The sequence below is a fragment of the Balaenoptera ricei genome, chromosome 14 (assembly GCF_028023285.1).
Source record: "Balaenoptera ricei isolate mBalRic1 chromosome 14, mBalRic1.hap2, whole genome shotgun sequence".
Classification (NCBI taxonomy): Eukaryota; Metazoa; Chordata; class Mammalia; order Artiodactyla; family Balaenopteridae; genus Balaenoptera; species Balaenoptera ricei.
The window spans coordinates 81,727,948-81,743,543 of NC_082652.1; the positions used below are offsets into that span (position 1 = coordinate 81,727,948).

Consider the following 15,596-nt stretch of genomic DNA (forward strand, 5'->3'; position numbering starts at 1 on the left):
GTCCGACTCTCCCACCTGCCTCTGGGCCGGCGCGCCGCCGCTTCCTCTCTCTTCCCCGCCCCCCACTTCCCACCCCACGCCCAGCGCCTCCCCTTGGCTTGGGCTCTCCAGGGGGCGGGAGGATGGCGATACCTGGAGGTTGGTCGAGGTGGATGCCATGGCGGAGATACGAGGCGGTTCCTCGAAGAGGAACGGGGGCAGAGGAAACCTACAGTGGCAACGTCGAGTCGAGCCCGGAGCTGCCCCAAACGTGCGCAGGCCGGTGGCTCTTGGACCTCAAGCGGCGGCCTCCTCTCCGGAACTTGTTCCAAAACAACACTGCGCTCCAACAGCCGGCGGACCCCCCCCCAACCCCGCTTCACAAAACTTCCGCAACCCCGAGCCCCTCCGGGCTCTCGTCCGGCCTCCAGCCTCAGTACTTCCGCTTTCGTCATCACCACGCGCGCCACCCAGTCCCGAACTAAACCCGTCGAGGCCTGGCGGAAGTCAGGCTGCGCGCAGGCGCACTGTGGCTCCGACCTACGGGCAGTGGGACCGCACGGGGTCGAGAACCGTTCCATTTTCTTCCTTCTACGGATGTCTTAGCCTTTGAGATGAGTTATTGGTTCTGGCTTCTTTCGCTTGACGGAGCATGGAGAGTGCTCTGTCAATCTATGGCTTTTGTGTGAAAAAAGGTATCCCGTCTCCAAGACCCACTGGTTGGTGACTTTGGGTCCGTTACGATTTACTCCTGTGTAAAGTGGAGGTAATTAAAGTACCTATCTCAGGGTTGTGGAGAATGCTAGTGCTGCGCGGTTAGGCGCATTGCACAGTGATAAGCGAACAGGAAGGTCTCAGTACGCCTTAGCGCTTGTACGCCTTAGCGCAATAACAAGCTCTACACTTGTACACTTCATCCCGCAAGCATTTTCCAGTGGTTATTGTCATGGCTCTAGGAAGCCCCGAGAATTTCAATAAAAGTTATGTATGGCGCTGCCCTCAAGGAGCTTACGGCAGTCTGGTGGGGATGCCGGCTTCTGAACACAAGTCTTGTGAAACTGTTAGATCAGATATTATTTATTCCAGTTAACGTTACAGGGAAGGTTAATGGCTTGAGCAGGTGAGTGCTTTATGCGAGACCACAGATGTCAGGGATTACTGGCAGAACTAAAATAAGACCTTTTTCCAGCATTCTGTTGTTTGCGGGCACAGTCCTCATTTTTTTCTTCCTTTCATTTAGTTTAGCTTCTCAAAGGAAAGCGAAATAGATGTTCAATCACTCCAACGTTTTATTTCCCACTCATTCCCTAATTCTTTCCAAACATCTGGTGTCTTCTAAATAAAGAACTTCCCTCCCTCGCTTCTTACTTAGTATTGTCAACTACCCAGTTCTTGCAATCTCTTCCAGATAGTGTCCTAATGTCCTTTCTCTAACCTCTTCACTTTCTCCCCTTCTTATTCTTAAGGGCAGAATTTCCTCAAGAGTCTGACATCCTCTTCTTTCTCACTACTCAAGCTATGCTCATTTTATCCCCTTCCTGGGCTCCAGGTAGCAATAGAATAGAAATGGCTTCAAATTTAAATCTCTAGGCCTGCCCTGTCCTCTGCCCAGCATTTATAGCTACCTCCCAGAGAGCTCCAAAAAACCATAGGGTTTTCCCACAAGAAAAATTCAACACGTTAAAAGCCAAATTAATTATCTTATACCCCAAACTTCCTTCTCTGATCTCTCCTCAGAATAATATATCACCAAATCTCCATCATGCAGGCTCAAAGCTAAAGCCCTCTCTCTGCCTGCATCTATCAGTTTTCCTTCCTTCCCACACTGTCCCCTTCCAGTTACTGATAAAATACTATAGGGACTCCAGCCCTTAGAACATCAGCACATAATAGACATTTAATAAATATTAAACTATTTAACGGTGCTGCTTAAAATAAGTTGCTGGTTCCTTAATGACTTTCAAGCTTGATTTTGCCTGAAGATACAATCAGATTCCAATTTACCTTTCAATTCAATCCCTAAATGTTTACTGAACACCCACTGAAGACAAGTCTACTGGGCATTAGGAACCTACAAAGACAAATAAGGTGTGGTCTTTGCCATTTAGGATTTTACAATTTAGTGGAAGGCAAGACATGTAATAGTGAAAAGAGAATTCATTTTTTTTTTTTTTTTTTTAAGAGAATTCATTTGAGTACCACAGTTGAGTACAACCATGTGCCAGGCTGTTTTAGGTGCTGGATATGAACCAAACAGTCAAAAATTCCTCTTTTATCACCAATACAGTAATAAGTCCTGTTGATACCATGTGCTCCCTGATATGCAATGAGGAGAGTGTCACCTGCGGTATTTTAAAAAATCTATAACCTCAGTCTCGTCATGAGAAAGTGCCATACAAATACAAATTGAGGTGTTTTTTTTTTAACTTCTACAAAATACCTAACTAGTGCACTTCAAAAATGTCAAAGTCATGAAAAAACAAGGAAAGACTGAGAAACTTGTCACAGATTGCAGGAGACTGACAACTAAATGCAATATGGGATTCTGGACTGGATCCTGGAACAGAACAAGACAGTGGAAAAACTGATAAAATCTGAATAAAGTCTGTATTTTAGCTAATAGTATTATACCGGTGCTAATTTCTTAGTTTTGATAAGTATACCATAGTTATTTAAGATGTTAACAGTAGGGGATGTTGGGTGAAGCATATATGGGAATCCTCTATATCTTTGCAACTCTTTTGTAAATATTATTTTAAAATAACATCCTTCTTTAAAAAGTCCTGTTCTTTGGGAGCTTACCTTCTAATGGAATAGAAACTTTTTACCTTTTACATGTGTGAGAGAAATAGAAAGTATATATTGGTCTCTGCCCCTGGTTCCTGGCACAGAGCTCCTGAACCCTTGGAATTTCCTGGGTGATCGAAATGTCTTTTGTTCTAATGAGGTGACCCTGGGTGGGCTCCTGGATGAGGACTGATCACCACAAAGTCCAAGCCATGATTAGAAACTTGGAATTTTCAGCCCCCCACCTCCATCCTCTTGAGAAGACAGAAGGGCTGAAAATGGAGTTAATGATTGATCATGCCTATATGATGTGATGAATCCTCCATAAAAACCCCCTAAGTATGAGGTTCAGGGAGCTTCTGGGTTGGTGAACATAGAGGTGCTGGGAGAGTGATGGGCTCTGAGAGGGCCTGAAAGCTCCTCGCCACTTCCCAAATACCTTGCCCTATGCGTCTCTTCTATCTGGATGTTCAACTGTATCCTTTATCATAACCTTTTATAATAAACCGGTAAGAGCAAGTAAAATGTTTTTCTGAGTTCTGTGAGCTGCTCTAGCAAATTAATTGAACCTGAGGAGGGGGTCATCGTAACCACCGATCTATAGCCAGTCGGTCAGAAGCGCAGCTAGCATCCCTGTTTTGTGACTGGCATCCGAGGAGTGTGTGTGTGTGTGTGTGTGTGTGTGTGGCAGTCTTGTGGGACGGAGCCCTTAACTTGTGGGATCTGACACTGTCTCCAGGTAGTGTCAGAATTGAATCAAATTGCAAAACACCCAGCTGGTGTCACAGAGAATTGCTTGGTGTGAGGAAAAGCCTTCGAGTATTTGGTGACCAGAAGTATCAGAAGTGAAGTACGGCATGTGTAGGTAAAGAAGACAGGCAGGGAAGAAAGACCTGGCAGGGAAGAACTGAGTTTTTCCAGTGCAACATGTTTAAATACGTAAATGTAAAAATGTTATATTCTCAATGGTTTACAAAGTATTTTCACATATATTTTCTCATTTCCTAATTCTGTGAAGTAGATCTTAAGTATCTCATTTTTACAGATGTGGAAACCAAGCCTGAGAGAGAGAGAAGTTCCCCAATCCATGCAGCTCTTAATTGGCAGAGCTGGAGTTTGAACCAAGGGAACCTGACTTCGGGTCCAGTATCAGAAGATGAACGGTGACAAGTGCTGGAACGGAGGCAGGTCACACCGTGGCGCCACAGAAGGGAGAATGCTGAACCTGGAAGGAGTGCTTAGGAATTTCTTAGGAAAGGTATCAGTTAAACTGAATCTTCAGATCTTAAAACGGATTTTGACAGAGGCTAGGCCGTTTCAGGCAGAGGAAAAGCATGAATAAAGGCATGGAAGGGTGGAGTATATGACGTGTTTGAGGGATGGCTGGAATGTAGGGAGCCAGGGGAGCTGCGGGGAAGGAGTGGCCGAAGAGGAAGCTAAAAAGGCACCCGTGGGCACTGCCAGGTGTTCAAGGCTTTGGAGATAAGGAGTCTGGACTTTGTAGGGAGTAAGGATTCATTGAAAAGTCCCCCCACCCCCTTTGTCCCTCCTTCCCTCCCTGCCTAACTTTGTTCCTTTTAGAAGAAAGTAGCTAGTAGAGTCCTGACTTGGTCAGATACAAGTTTCCCCTGCTCTCCAAAGAGTATTCCTATGAAAGCTTCATAAGCCGACACGGCGTAAAGCAAAGAAACCATCACCTTAGAGCACATCTTGCTAACAGACGCAGAGAATAAATCGAGATAAAGCACAGGGGCTCACAGACACAGTTCAAAGCGATGGCGGCTCGATGCTGATATGCTGAGTGTAGTTCCGGGGAAGGAGTTTGGCGGGGCCACTCTCCGTGGTGGTAGCTCTGTAACTCACTGCAAAACAAACACTGAACTATATTTCTTCCTGATTTTTCCGTAAAAGCAAAAATCCTCTTCAGATTTCTTTCAGTTAGCAAAAACAGGTACTAACTCAGGTCTTTCGTAAAAGCGAAGTGACACAAAGCAAATTTTCAAAAAGCGGGGGAGACCTGTATTGGTTTTAGGAAGATGAATCTCGCGGTTGTTTTTGTAGGAGGGACCAGGGAGAGAGAGGAGGCAGGAAGGTCAAGCAGGAGGCTACTGCGACAGTCTCACCTTTTAGAAAACAGAGTCTGCAGAGCCAAACGGCATATTCCCCATTCCTGAAGCACAGGTGCAATTTGGGCTTTAATTAATACATCCTCCTTCCCTCAATTGCTTTCACCAATTCAACCTATTAAAATCATACCTATTCTTCTAGTGCCTGTTCCAATGTCACTTGCTCAAGACACCTTCAAAACCTCTCTGAACTCACAGCACTTTGGGACCTTGAATTGTCCTGAGATAATGCAGGCTAAGTGCCTGATACGGTGCCTGGAGCGTAACAGATACTCAGAAATTGTTAGCCTCGCCTGCATAGTGTTCCTTCTTTCTAGGCTGTAAGGTCACCAAGGCCTAAGACTTCATCTTATTCATTTTTATAACCCCTTCCCCCCACCCCATGCCCTCACTCCCCACATATACACACAGAGTACGTGCTTAAGGAGCCAAGGTGTGTTAAGCAAAATGAAGTCTCCTTGTGAATGATCATTGGCTGGTGGGTGGCACCTATGGATTCATCTTTCCACAGGGTCTCACATCCAGCCCATCCAGGACCAAATCCATCGCAGACCATCTTAAAGGAAATGCTGATTTCCTTTAAGGAATATTGAAGGCCTCACAGCATGAGTGGGCAACTGCTCGTGTCCACTCAGGAGTCAGGTCTCTGCTTGTTGTGTCACCAGCTCCCTCCCTGACCTGGGACATAGCAATAAGGAAGGCAAAGCACTGACAGGGCTGATCATGTGAAGGAAGTGACTCATTGGGGATCTCAGGCAGAAAACCTGTTCTCCACATCAGGCAGCATACCTTTCTGAATGTGCTGGTCACCTGGAGGCCCAGCCCTTTCCCACTTGTTGCTGTTCCTTTTATTCATATGAAGCCACAGAGAGTCCCGGATTGATAGGTGGGTGTGGGAACTGACCCATTAACATCAGTCAGCCCTGTGAAGATGGGCGTGTGGACTGAGGCATCCATTCTTCACCGTGGATTATCTAAGGTGAATATGCTCTAAGGCATCAGCTCAGAAGAAAAGGTGAGGTGCCTGCCCTCTAGAAGTTTGCAAGCTAAGTCATCATCCCCCAGACTGTGGGTCCTTAGACCACAGATAATGTACTTATATACCAAGAGTGGATTTCAAACACTTACCCCACTCCTGCTCAACCCAAGTCTCTTCCTGAACACTTTCTCCAAGAATGTCTCCTTTGCTCTTGTGCTGGATTCAGTATTCAAGTGATTTTGGCTGATAGTGTTCTAATTGTTGAAGGAAGGTGGAAAATATTTGATCTCTTCTCAAAACTCCCTTTTCCCTCTCAGAGTATGAGCTATATTTTTTTCAGCTTTCTCCCTCTCTCAAATTCCGATTCATTGATCTTTACCAATAGAATAGGAAACAGCATTTTATAGCCTTAGATATACTCTCTGATATATTTACAGATAAAATGACTTGCTTTGTAAAAATGCAGTGTAGCGGTGGGTAGGTTGAGAGAGAGAGAGGGGGAGGGAGAGTGTGTGTGCGTGTGTTATGTGTGAAACAAGAGATGGTTTGTTGACCGTTGTAGCTGTGAATAAGTGCAGAGTGTGAGGGGGTGTTCACTGGACCAATTTCTCTGCTTTTCTGTATATTTAAAATTCTCCACAACAAGAGATTTTTAAAAAATTGCATTTCACATTTGTGTCGAACTCCTATTTAAATTCTTTGTCCAATTTTCTACTGTAGTGTGCATCTTTTCATCTTTCTCTTACTGATTTATTAGTCTTTTGTATATTAAGGAATTTCCTCTTTTGTGATATGTGTTGCAAATATTTTCCCATTTTATTCTTTCAGTTATTACCTGTTTTTGGTATGAGAATGTAAGTTTCAATATAGTCACATTTATCATTCTTTTTCTTTTTGCTATGTTTAGAAAAACCTTACTCATTACTAAGTTATCTGAAACCACAGTACAACTGTGTGTTCTTCACGTACTTTCAAGGTTTCATTGTTTCATTTAAATCTTTGACCTCTCTGGAATTTATTTTGGTGTAACAATTAAGCTCAGGGTCTAGTTTTGTTGTTTTACTTTTATTTATTCCAAATGGGTGGTCAGTTCCTCCAGGGTTATTTACTGAACATCCTTCTTTTCTCTACTCATTTGAATGGCTACCTTTATCATATACCAATTTCTCACAAGGATTTGTTTGTCTGAAATCTTGATTTTTTTAAATATTCCTTTTCACCGCCTATTCTTATGCCAGCAAAACTGTTTTTATGACAGTAGCTTTGTAATACAGTATCTTGTGGAGCTGCCTGCCTGATTCACTCTAAGTAGAATGGAAAACTAGCCAAGGGCTCAGGTTCTGATGCTAGAAGGCTTGGTTCAGATCTTGGCTCCAGCAAGTGTCAGGCAATTACTTAGTCTCTCTAAGCTGCTATTTTTGCATCTATAAAATGTGGAAATAATACTACATGTCTAATGGGGGAATTAAACGAAACTAGCATATGGCAGAACTGGGCTTGGAACATGGTTAACACCCACTAAATGTTAGCTATCAATACTTTTCTAGATAGTTAAGACTTTCTCATATTTACTTTTCCAGGTTACCTTTAGTATCATTTTGTCAAGGTCCAGCTAAAAAGCTTATTGATTTTGTAACTGAATTGATAGATTAGTTTAAGGCAGATGGGGATCTTTAAAATATTGAATTTCCTTCAGGTTTCAAAAACATGTGATGTCTTTTTTGTCTTCTTGTATGCTTCTTAGTAAAGTTTCATTTTTTTTCTTCAGATAGTTTCTGAACATTTCTTTTAGGCTTATTTCTAGGTATTTTATTGTGCTATTGTTGCCATCATAAGTAGTGTATTTTCTTCTCATATTTTCTAGCTGGTTATGGTTTATAAGTAGGAAACCATGGGATTATATGTAGGTTAAATTGCCAGACATGTTGTTTCTAATAGATTATCAATATATTCTCTTGGAGTTTCTAGGTAAACAATAACAGCATCTGCAAATAACCATATCTTTGCCTCTTTCCCATACAATGTTGAAAGTGTCAAGAGTAGTCATCCTTGACTTTTTCCTAACTTTAAAGGAAATGCTAGTAGTGCTTCATAAATAATCATTTTTAAATGTTATTGTGTAAGTTTTCTATTGCTGTGTAACAAATTATCACAAATTCAGCAGCTTAAAACAACACATTTTTATTATGTCACACTTTCTATAGGTCAGAAGTCCAGGAATGTCCTAGCTGGGCTTTTGCTGTGGGTCTCACAAGGCTGAAATTGAGATGTAACCTGGGCTGTGTTCTCATCTGGAAGCTCAGCTAGGGAAGGATCTACTACTTTGAAGCTCCCTGAAGTTGTTGGCAGAATTCACGATAGCTCACTTCATCAAATCCAGGAACACACACACACACACACACACCACACACACACACACACACACACACACACACACATGAGTCTCGGCTGCTTCAAGTCTCTGACTCCAGGGAAGGCTCAGACCCTCTTTTAGAAATTTTTTGTTTTGGCCTGTGAGGCTCTTCGATGCGGCACGCAGGCTTCTCTAGTTGTGGTGCGCAGGCTTAATTGCCCCCAGGCATGTGGGATCTTAGTTTGGGATCTTAGTTCCCCCACCAGGGATCAAACCCTTGTCCCCTGCATTGGAAGGCGGATTCTTAACCCCTGCACCACCTGGGAAGTCCCTCAGACCCTTTTTTAAAGGGCTTTCCTGATTAAGTCAGAACCACCCAGGATAACCTTCCTTTTGATTAACTCCAAGTCAACTTAGTAAGACCTTCATTACATCTGCAAAATCCCTTCACCTTTGCCATATTCTGTTGGTTTGAAGGAAGTCACAGTTTCTGTCTGTACTCAAGGGGAGGGGATTATACAAGGGTATGACTCATTGGGTGTCCCTTAGAGTATGTCCACCACAGTAATATTTTACAAGACATCTCTATAAGGGAGATAGGAAAAATTAATATTTTAACATAAGAGAAATATGTAAGATTTCATATTATAAATACTATATAGAATTTTTGTTGGTTCTCTATCTAATTTATGTTTTACAGGACTTTGATAAGTATTACATTCATTAAAATAGGCAATTAGAAAAATGGAGTGACTGACAGAAAGAAAAATACTGTATTTTATCACATATATGGAATCTAAAAAATAGGACAAGTGAATGAATATAATAAAACAGAAGCAGACTCATAGATATAGAGAACAAACTAGTAGTTATTAGTGGGAAGAGGAAAGGGGGAGAGGCAAGGTGGGGAAGGGGATTAAGAGGTACAAATTACTACATATAAAATAAATAAACTACCAGGATACATTGTACAGCACAGGGAATATGGTCAATATTTTATAATAACTTTAAATAGAGTGTAATCTATAAAATTTTTGAGTCACTATGTTGTACATCTGAAACTAATATAATACTGTAAATCAACTATATCTCAACTAAAAAGAAAAAAAGTGGAGTGACTAAAGACAGAAGCATATAAATAAAGGTTTCATGAAATATCGCTGGCTTGGAAAATTGTATGGAGTAGAGCATTTGGTTTAGAAAGAGGAATCCCCTCTTCGTACCTTACAGAGATGCTGACCAATACATATTCTAACAGTAAAATTGGTTTAGCTATAGAAGCTCTTATTGTCCACTGAGAGCTCCTTCTCCAGAATGACTCGTTCCTGTTGTCTTTTGAGCAGGCAAAATCTCCCAAGATTGCTACCACCAAATCAACAGAGATCGGGGGTGAGATTGTGGGGATGGAATCATTTTTAGTTCAAAAATAAACCTCCATGTACTTCTCATGGACTAGTTTTAGGAGAAGGATGTAGGAGAGTTCAGGTTCCATTTCTAATAACACCAGCATGGGATAGCATGATTTCCCAAATAACAACATTAACAACATCAAGTAATGACTGTCTAGATTAGCAAAGGAATTTTGCCTATTGTTATCTAAGCCAACATTTTCCCAAGAATTACAGTCTAATTTAGTTTTTCATTGTCCCATTTGATTGCTAAATTAAGTCAACCCTACAACAAGATTAAGCAGAAAGAAAATGAATACACTATAAGAGTAGCAACTATGTGTTTTACAGGAGAGGGCTCAAATATGATGTCTGTTTAGTAGTGTTTTTTTTCTTCTTCTGAAAATAGTGTAATGCTCTCTTCACTCCTTTATAAACTCATTATTATCAACTTTAAGCAAATCTGTTGAGACCTTAAGCTTTGTTTCCATCTTCCTTTTCAAAGTGTGTAGACTTACATCTGCAGACATTTTCAAAGAGATATCATTGTGTCAGAAAAAAAGAATTGGTTGTGGTTTTGTGTACGTGTCATGATTTAATTACTAGCTAAACAGTAAGTGGCACTATGGTAAATTTCTGAGTAATGATGAGAGTAATACTCTGGGTAGAGGGGGGTGTTGAGGCAGGATTGGGGACCCCTGAGTAAAAGGTCAACCTGACCACTGTAAGACAAAATAAGCTGGCAACTTTCTTCTTCGTGATTTATCTGTAATTAAAAACAGATTTGAAAAGGATACATTTCAATGGTGAAATGAAAAACCAAGAATCACCAAACCTAAAAATGTTTTATTGGCAGCTTCTGTTTCAACGCACATTGAGGTCCATATTTTAACTAGATAAAACATTTAATACTCCTGTTTCTATTCTATTTGTAATTGTGTTGGTCTTTGGAATTAAAGCATGTGGGATGGAATTCTTATTTATATGTGTAAATAAATGTAAACCCTGGGACTTTAAGAGGAAACAATAGAATTGGTGACGTACCTATGCTTGAACCAATAGTACTTTTCAATCACTCAACCAACTGGTACTGATTGAGCTCCTATTAGGTAGTCAGACCTGAATCTGATGTTTCAATGAATCCAAATGAGAAGTCAAACATGACCCTTTCTCCCCGAAACTTCTAATATAGTTGGAAAATCAGAGCAGTTACAATCAGAAAGCCGTCTTCACGGGGCAAAATGAATACTAAATACAATGTAGACCTTATGAGTGAAAAAAAAGTGGTGAGAAATGTTGACTGCTGTGGTCATAGAAAAGGTTGAGTCTGAACTGTGCCTAGAGAGGACACTTTAGAAGCAACGAAGGAATTTACATTTGTTCATAAAAAACACTCTGTGCTACTGAGGAGGGTTGTCCTTTCTCATTATTCAAATTATAATTACAAAATGGAAGTCTTGAAAGCTCAAGTGTTTATTCATAATCTTGGCCAAATTCCACCTTGGAAGAGTAAGCATAGGTTAAAAACCACAGCCAGTTCAATTATTTAATTTCACTGTATTAAAGCTCAAGGTTGCCAAATGATCTCATTACCAAATTATATCCTAAGGTCATGCTGGGAAAATAAGCTATTCTATGCCAGACAAACTACTCCCAAGGGCAACTCCTGGCCAATGATATTTTTGAAGTTGCAAAATGGGTGTGTTTTTCATTGCAAAATTCCATCCTCCACCCCTGGTACTCTTGGAAGGTTCCTAGACTTACCCAATCTAGTGAAACAAAGCGCTGGGCCAAACAGTTATTTAAAAGACACTCAGTAACACATGAATGACAACTAGTAGCAATCTGAAAAGCAATTTTGTAATAGACTTTACAATGGGACAACTTAGGTCTATAAAAATTATAGGAGAAAGCAGCAAGTTGTAGCATTAATGACAAGTACCTTCCACATATTGCTATGATCAGGTATTTACCGGTTGTTAAAACACTATAGTAAGAGATGTCAAGCTAGGGGAAATTACAAATAAAGATGTGAAAAGACTGGAAAGTTCAGCTTTCATTCTTCTCGTTTTAGGACCTGTTTTTAAAATGGTGGGACTCTGTAGAAGCAAAAAGTTCAGGTTCCCTCTTAAAAGAGAAAGTATATACCCCTATCAAGGCAAGGAATACCCCCAAAGAAAGTGCTTTTATTGTGCCAGTGAGAAATTCCAGAAAAGGGATATTATAAGAGCCCCTAAGGAGTAGATTCAGGTCAGGGGAAATATATACCTTGGAGAGAGATGGAGACATTAACTTATTTAGAAGCTGGCTCTCTTCAAAGACCCCAGAGTGTAAAGTATCATGTAATTGATCCAAGTGGACAATATGTCAATCAACAAATCTAAATTGAGTTGACTATTATGTGAAAGGCATCTAACCCTCCAAGCTCCTTCTAAATTTTCCTAATGAAAAAGGCCAGCATTGTGCATTGATTTTCTAAGTAATGGGTATTACGACACAAATGTGTTTGAGAAATGCCCACAGAGATGTTGTAATTTTACTGTGTAGTGTCTGCACACTGTCGTGCGGTAGAAAGAGCTCCCTCTGGGCTTGAAGTCTTGATGTCCTAGGTTCTAATCCTGACTCTCCCACTCAACAGCTTCATGGCCTTTCTTAGAGAGTTAAGAGAAGAGTTTGGATGAAACTCGGTGTGATTTAATCAGAAGACCCCAGGTCTATACTCAGCTATGCAACTCCCTTGCTTTTTGACCTTAGGAAAGTCATTATTAGCTTCTGTTGTTTTTAGTTTGCTTGTTTGTGACGAGGACGAGCTAGATCATCTCTAAAATCTCTTATTGCTTTGCACCAACCCTTCAAAGTGTAGCATAATAATATGACTCGAAATTACTGTGGATGCTTAGAGACGTATCTTTGCTTTTATGCCAGATTGTTGAGGCACTGTGATATAACATTAAATATTAGAGATTTTGAGGTGAGACCCAAGGACAGGCACTTAACTGCTCTGAAACCTAGTTTTCTTATCTTTAAAACTGGACTAATAATTCCTACTTTACAAGGTCTCTGCAAAGGTAAGAGATAATGAACTACAATGTCTGGCCCATTGTGGACATTCAATAAGTGGTGGTGTTTTTTATCTTCACCTCCGTGAACCACTTTATGCCAAAGTGTAGCATTATTCCTGTGGGAAAATAAAATAGACTTCATAACAATCTACAGTTTCTAGGGGAGCTTTGTGGTAGACAGCATAATACTATCTTTTGTAATGGAGATGGTGATCAGATATGAAATTTTAGGAAAACTTACTAATGGACTCCAGTAAGAGTCCATTACTTTACAAAAGTATTGGATGTTACCTCTGTAAGACCTTTTACTCAGATCTTACAGTTAATTCTGACACTTAATGCCCATGGTTTCCACCGGTAGTTAGCTCCAGCAGGCCCCAAATTAACTTAAAGGGCTACAGTGTGGACTGGATGAATCTTCTCACCGTGACATTTTTCTTTATCATTCTTTTCAAGCTCCTATTTTTCGCCACCAATCCTGACATGTTGCTTTGCCACTGCTCTGTGCTTCTACATTTTAGCCACATCTGGATACTGTTGGATGCTTCCTCTTTCTCGCAGGCAAACACAGAACAGCAAGCAGGTTTCTGCCAACCTCGCCACTTCCCTTCATCGTGTTTGGAGCAATAGTGATCCTTGTAAGGTGCAAAGTTAGAAACCCTTCACATTTTACACAGTAACGCTCGATTCTGGAATCAACTTTGAATTAATTAACTTATTCCACTTTTGAGCATCTGTCATTCTCTGTTCTTGAACCTGGGACTTCTTGTTGGTGCTCATAAGTAAGCACTGATTTGTACTTGTTTTGATGCTTTCACTGGCAACTCCCTGTATAAGGCACGATCCCTGTTCTCAGAGTTTATAATCCATTGCTGTATGGGGAGATTAGGAGTAGACAGTCCCGAGACACAAGTGTGAGTTGAGTGTTACAGGCAGCGGATGCTGCAGGCACGAGAAGAGATTGCTCTGGGCTGGGCCGGGCTGCCTACTGAGACGCATGAACTCTTGAGCTGGCCCTTTGCAGCGGGAGAGGAGAGGAGATGCCCGGGCCTGGCGTGGGGGCAGGATGGTGCCGACCACGTGGTTTGTGCACAGAAGTTTCACAGAAGATTCTTATTATGCAATCAGTTCATAAGCTCATCTCTGCTGTGGACATTCTTCTTAGCCTAACACAGGGAAGAAAAGTGGGTGTCGTGTACTGGATACGTGAACTTGGTCAGATGATATGTCCATGTTAAGTCCAATTTCTTCAACAGTTAGAGCCAACATCAAGGGTTAGTGGCACAATTTAGATGGAACACGTTACTGGGAGAGAGCAGCGCCTTGGTATATGTAAGGTGCCACCTCTCCTGCTGCTGCACATAAATATACATATGCGAAGGGTGGGGTTGGCTCATTTTTATCTCTACAGTTTATTCATTTTATGTAAGAACTTATTCACTAATTAATTCTCCTACTCATGTGAATAAATTCAAATGTAGTAAATCTGTAGATTTCCTGGCTCTTTGTTATTTCTGGAATATTTCTGTGATGGATTGGAAGACGTTAAAAAATAATTTTAAAGAAACCTTGTCAGATGTCTAAGCACAGAAAGCAGGAGATTGTCTCTGGGGCTTCTGGCGATTCAGCTCCCAAGCTACTCTTTCTCGTTAAGGGGCTCCCAGTGTTTTAGTGTCCTGGTGCTGCTGTAACAAAGTAGCCCAGACTTGGTGGCTTCAAGCAAAAGAAATTTATTATCTCACCATTTTGGAGGCTGGTAGCCGCCAGTCGAAGTGTTGGCAGAGCCATGCTGCCTCTGAAGGCTCCACAGGAGGATGCTTTCTGGCCTCTCTTAGTTTCTGGTGGTTGCCTGTAACCCTTGGAGTTCCTTGGTTGGTAGGTGAATCACTCCAGTCTCTGCCTCTGCTGTCACATCATTGTCTCTTTTTTTATTTTTATTTTATATTTATTTATTTACTTATTTTTGCCTGCGTTGAGTCTTCATTGCTGCACGCGGGCTTTCTCTAGTTGTGGTGAGCGGGGGCTGCTCTTCTTTGTGGTGTGCGGGCTTCTCCTTGTGGTGTGCGGGCTTCTCATTGTGGTGGCTTCTCTTGTCGCGGAGCAGGGCTCTAGGCGCGTGGGCTTCAGTAGCTGTGGCACGCGAGTTCAGTAGTTGTGGCGCACGGGCTTAGTTGTTCCGCGGCATGTGGGATCTTCTTGGACCAGGGATCGAACCCACGTCCCCTGCACTGGCAGGCGGATTCTTAACCACTGCACCACCAGGGAAGTCCTACATCGTGTTCTCTTCATGTCTGAACCTCTGTGCCCAAATTTTCCTTTTCTTATAAAGACCAGCCATCTTGGATTTAGGGGCCATCCTAATCCATTAAGACTTCATCTTAATTTTTTTAAAAAATTGAGATATATTGACATATAACATTATACTAGTTTCTGGCACACAACATGATGATTTAATATTTGTGTATATTGTGAAATGATCATCACAATAAGTATGGTTAACATTTATCACCACACATAGTTACAACTTTTTTTTTTCCTGTGTACCTCATCTTAATTTGATTACATTTGTAAAGCCCCTATTTCCAAATAAGGTCACATTCATGGGTACTGAAGGTTAGGACTTGAACACATCTATTTCGGGAGGACAAAATATAACCTACAGCATCCAGATTGTCCAAGCAGCAGGGGGGGGCAGGGCCGTGCTCCTCCATGTGGAGGTGGCTGGCGGGTAGGGGCACAGCCTCCCTGGTGGACAGAGCATGTGAACTTACAAACTCAGCTTGGGCTTTCTTGTCTGAGTTTGGGATCCTAAGCAGGTGGCCCAAAGCAGCGAGGTGGACTCCATAAACAACCAGCTGTGGCGTGAATGGCCCTGTGTGTGGGTGGGTGAGCGGGTGGGTGAGCGGGGGAGGTAGGGGAGGT

The 15,596-nt window shown here is 41.7% G+C and overlaps 2 protein-coding genes across 2 annotated transcripts in view; one reads left to right on the plus strand and one right to left on the minus strand.

The window, feature by feature from the left end:
* VPS4B (vacuolar protein sorting 4 homolog B) overlaps nt 1–343 on the minus strand; it is a 30,735-nt gene extending 30,392 nt beyond the window's left edge. Inside the window, exon 1 of the mRNA XM_059893684.1 lies at nt 133–343. Within this exon, the coding sequence (XP_059749667.1) occupies nt 133–159 (27 nt within the window). The 5' untranslated portion in view covers nt 160–343. The remainder of the gene's footprint in view (nt 1–132) is intronic.
* Nucleotides 344–3,947: 3,604 nt separating this feature from the next.
* The window catches only part of SERPINB5 (serpin family B member 5), a 62,562-nt gene continuing 50,913 nt past the window's right edge, over nt 3,948–15,596 (plus strand). The window contains exon 1 of the mRNA XM_059894412.1: nt 3,948–4,024. The gene's annotated coding sequence lies outside the window, so the exon portion shown is untranslated. The remainder of the gene's footprint in view (nt 4,025–15,596) is intronic.